Below are 3,233 nucleotides of genomic sequence, written 5' to 3' on the forward strand. Positions count from 1 at the left end.
AGAAAATCATAACTGAGTTTGAAGTGAACACTGTCCACTTGGGAAAATATTTTGCCCACAGAGGAAAATCTCAGCTGTCCGCCATCCATTTTGCCGCTATTTCTGCTTAATTATAGTAAGCAACAAATGGGTACAACAAATATTTGTGAAGTTTCAGCTGAAGTGTTTCTAGTCTGCCTCAACTATTTTAAGCTAATCACAAGGTTTGGGAACAGTCATGTTTTAAATTTTGCTGTATGGAGACACTTGGGACAGGCTTCTTGGAGTATGGTAATGCCATTCCCTGTCATGGGAGAAATCTGTTGTTCTGGATCATTATCCTCTGACTAAGGTAGAAACCAAGCTGGAAGCATCAGGAAAGATGACACTGAAGGGAAGAGAGCTGCAGTACATCGAGGATGGATAAGGCAGGAAAGCAAGGGCGTATGGAGCACGAAAGGGGAGAAACATTGACATCATTCTAAAGTGAGACCTCTGGAGGGCGAATATTTTAGATTTTGAGGTTACAAAAATTTTGCTTGCAACACTTATGAATGTAAGTCCGATTGTTGAAATCAAAGGTCAAGTCTCTGCAGAATTTCTGACACACCATATATGATAACTGCAGAATGTTATCTGTAATAAGAAAGAACATAGTAAATAATGCAGTGGTCTACGTTCTGTAAAAACAGGTCAAACCTGGCACTAGTCCTGTCTGAAAATTTAATTAGGCATCAGGGTAGGTTAAGGGATGGCTTCACAGCTTCTACACACCAAAAGAGCAGAGGCAGGGAGACATAGAAATCACGGGCCCCCTTCATGGTTGTTTGCCTGAGGTCCCTAACAACCATCAATTCTCTGTAGCTGCTTCATTCCTATTCCAGGTAGAAGATTAGCAACTAGTGCTTTAGTATCTTCAGAGTTCAGATCTGTCAGGTTAGTTTTACTGGGAACAAAGAACCCCGATCTTCCTCCTATCACATCCTCCCCCGTCCACTTCTGTCTGCATGCACAGGGACCTGAGCTCAGGGGCATTCTGCTCTTCGGTTCCTCTCCTGGATTAGCCTGAGTTGAGATAGGAAATTGCTGACTCTCCTAAGAATGCCCAAGAATCTCACAGTACCTCCCCGGACCCCCTGACTCACCCTGGAAGATCTTTAAAGTCATGCATGACTCATACTTCTGAGCAACACAGAAACCAAAGCCTCTTCTACAGCGATCTGTCCGTGTGTGAAGGTGGCATGTCAGGCACTTCAGTGGTGTCGCTGCTGGAGAGTGGAGAGCTGCTGTGAGTGAGACCAGGGGACCATGGGAAGGACCTGGAATTATCTAGACCAGATTGTGGGAGCTGGGGGTGGGGTGCAGGGGGGTGGATGAGAGCTGGTGGTGGGGAAAAGAGCATGTAGTAAAGAGTTGGGAGCTCTTACCAACTTCATATCTAAGAGAAATGCCATTGTGAGAAGAAAAGGGGTCTTCTGGTCCCTATTTCAGCTCTTCTAACTGAGGTAACTTAGAGCAATGATTTTGCCTCCATGGGGTTGTTTTTTTCCAACTTTAAAATCGTTCTATTAATGATGGCATAGCCTACCTGACAGCACTGTAGGCAAGCAGGAGTATAATAATGAGGGTAAGTGCTTTAAAATATTTTACCCAAATTAAGAAAGGCACAGATTCCATGGAGCACTGGGTGTTATATGCAAACAATGAATCTTGGAACACTACATCAAAAACTAATGATGACTAAAATAACACAATAAAAATAAAGAAATAAAATATAAGATAAACTATTTTACCCAAGCTAGTGTTGCTAACATTTGCTGCTTAGATATTGTTAGGGAATATATTCTGTAATCCTCGAACTGAATCTGTGCAAAGTCTTCATGAATTATGACTAGTTAGTGACATGGTATGGTGGGTTGAGCTAATTGAAATACAGGTTAATAAAAGAAACAAGCAAAAAGCCCAAATGCAAAAGGAAAGTAGCCTTTATTGAGCATCTCATTTGGGCCATGTTCTCTCACTTTTTATCTGATTTAATCATTACAAAAGCTTTGTTAAGTATTTTCCCATTTCTCAGAGAAGCAATCAAAGGTACAGAGAATTTAAGACAGCAGCCAAAGCATTTAAAAAAAAAAATTCTGATTCTAGAGCATCCAGTATTTCCTTTCCTATAATCATTTGTTTTCATATAAAGTACCTGATAAGGGTATCAAAAGCCACTGGCACTAAAACAAACTACAGAATTATCCATTATACACCGACCAGCTCTGTCAGCAAATGGGATACAGATTTATGAATGAAAGGATATCCTCAGGAAAATCTTGCTAGGATTTTGAATTATGGGGAGTGGTAGAGACAGAATGGAGAAAGGGGCAGCCACAGAGGCTGGTCAGGAAGGTGCTCACAGAGCCCCTGGTGAGGAAGGACAGAATGTTGAGAAGGTCAGAAAAGATGGCCTGTAAGACAGGAGGAGCAATCTGAAGAATGTCTTTTCCTCCCTTATAAATGCCATCAAAGCTCAGCCCTCCATGGGTACCTACAGTACATGGAGATTTTCCAGGGCCTCCCTGTAGCCTGTCTCTGGAGTCCACTTCTCAGGTCTGTGACTCACCTACAATGAAGCAGAAAAGGAAGAAAACCATCAAGAAGTGTTTGTCCATCCTGAGCCAGAAGTCCCTTGCACAGGAAGAAGCCAGGAACCGCAAGAACGGCTCTTCAGGCTAGAGGGACAAAACCTGCATGATAGGGCAAGGATTATTCATGCCTAAAGGCAAGCAATCACCCAAGGCTTCCTCTTGAAGCTCGTTTATTTTCTCTGTACCCCATAGCAAGTATAATGATAATTAGTAAACGTGGGGGTTTACAGCAAGCTAACTTTTTTTTCTGGCTTATAAGTTGACTTTTTTTTAAAAGATTTTATTTATTTGACACAGAGAGAGAGAGAGATCACAAGTAGGTAGAGAGAGAGAGAGAGGGAAGAAGACTCTCTGCTGAGCAGGAACCCTGATGTGGGGCTCGATCCCAGGACCCTAAGATCATGACCTGAGCCGAAGGCAGAGGCTTAACCCACTGAGCCACCCAGACGCCCCTAAGTTGACTTTTTTTTAAAAATAAAATCCTTCTCCTAATAATTATTGGTGTAATTATGATGTTATCATTCCTATCCTAATTTTACAGAGGAGAAAACAGGCTTGGTGAGATCTAACATCTTACCCATGATTACATAGTGGGTGGAGGCCACACTTGACACCACT

At 42.2% G+C, this 3,233-nt stretch overlaps 1 protein-coding gene across 1 annotated transcript; it reads right to left on the minus strand.

Moving 5' to 3' along the window:
* Positions 1 to 298: 298 nt before the first annotated feature.
* On the minus strand, positions 299 to 2,639 carry PATE3 (prostate and testis expressed 3). Its single transcript, XM_004750192.2, has 3 exons — positions 2,591 to 2,639; positions 1,125 to 1,247; positions 299 to 615 (listed from the first exon to the last, which is right to left on the minus strand). Exons 1-3 carry the CDS (start codon positions 2,637 to 2,639, stop codon positions 491 to 493), a joined length of 297 nt encoding a protein of 98 aa, XP_004750249.1. The 3' UTR covers positions 299 to 490.
* Between the last annotated feature and the right edge of the window lie 594 nt (positions 2,640 to 3,233).

The sequence above is a fragment of the Mustela putorius genome, unplaced genomic scaffold, assembly GCF_011764305.1.
Source record: "Mustela putorius furo isolate JIRA1106 unplaced genomic scaffold, ASM1176430v1.1 tig00000460_pilon_pilon_pilon, whole genome shotgun sequence".
Classification (NCBI taxonomy): Eukaryota; Metazoa; Chordata; class Mammalia; order Carnivora; family Mustelidae; genus Mustela; species Mustela putorius.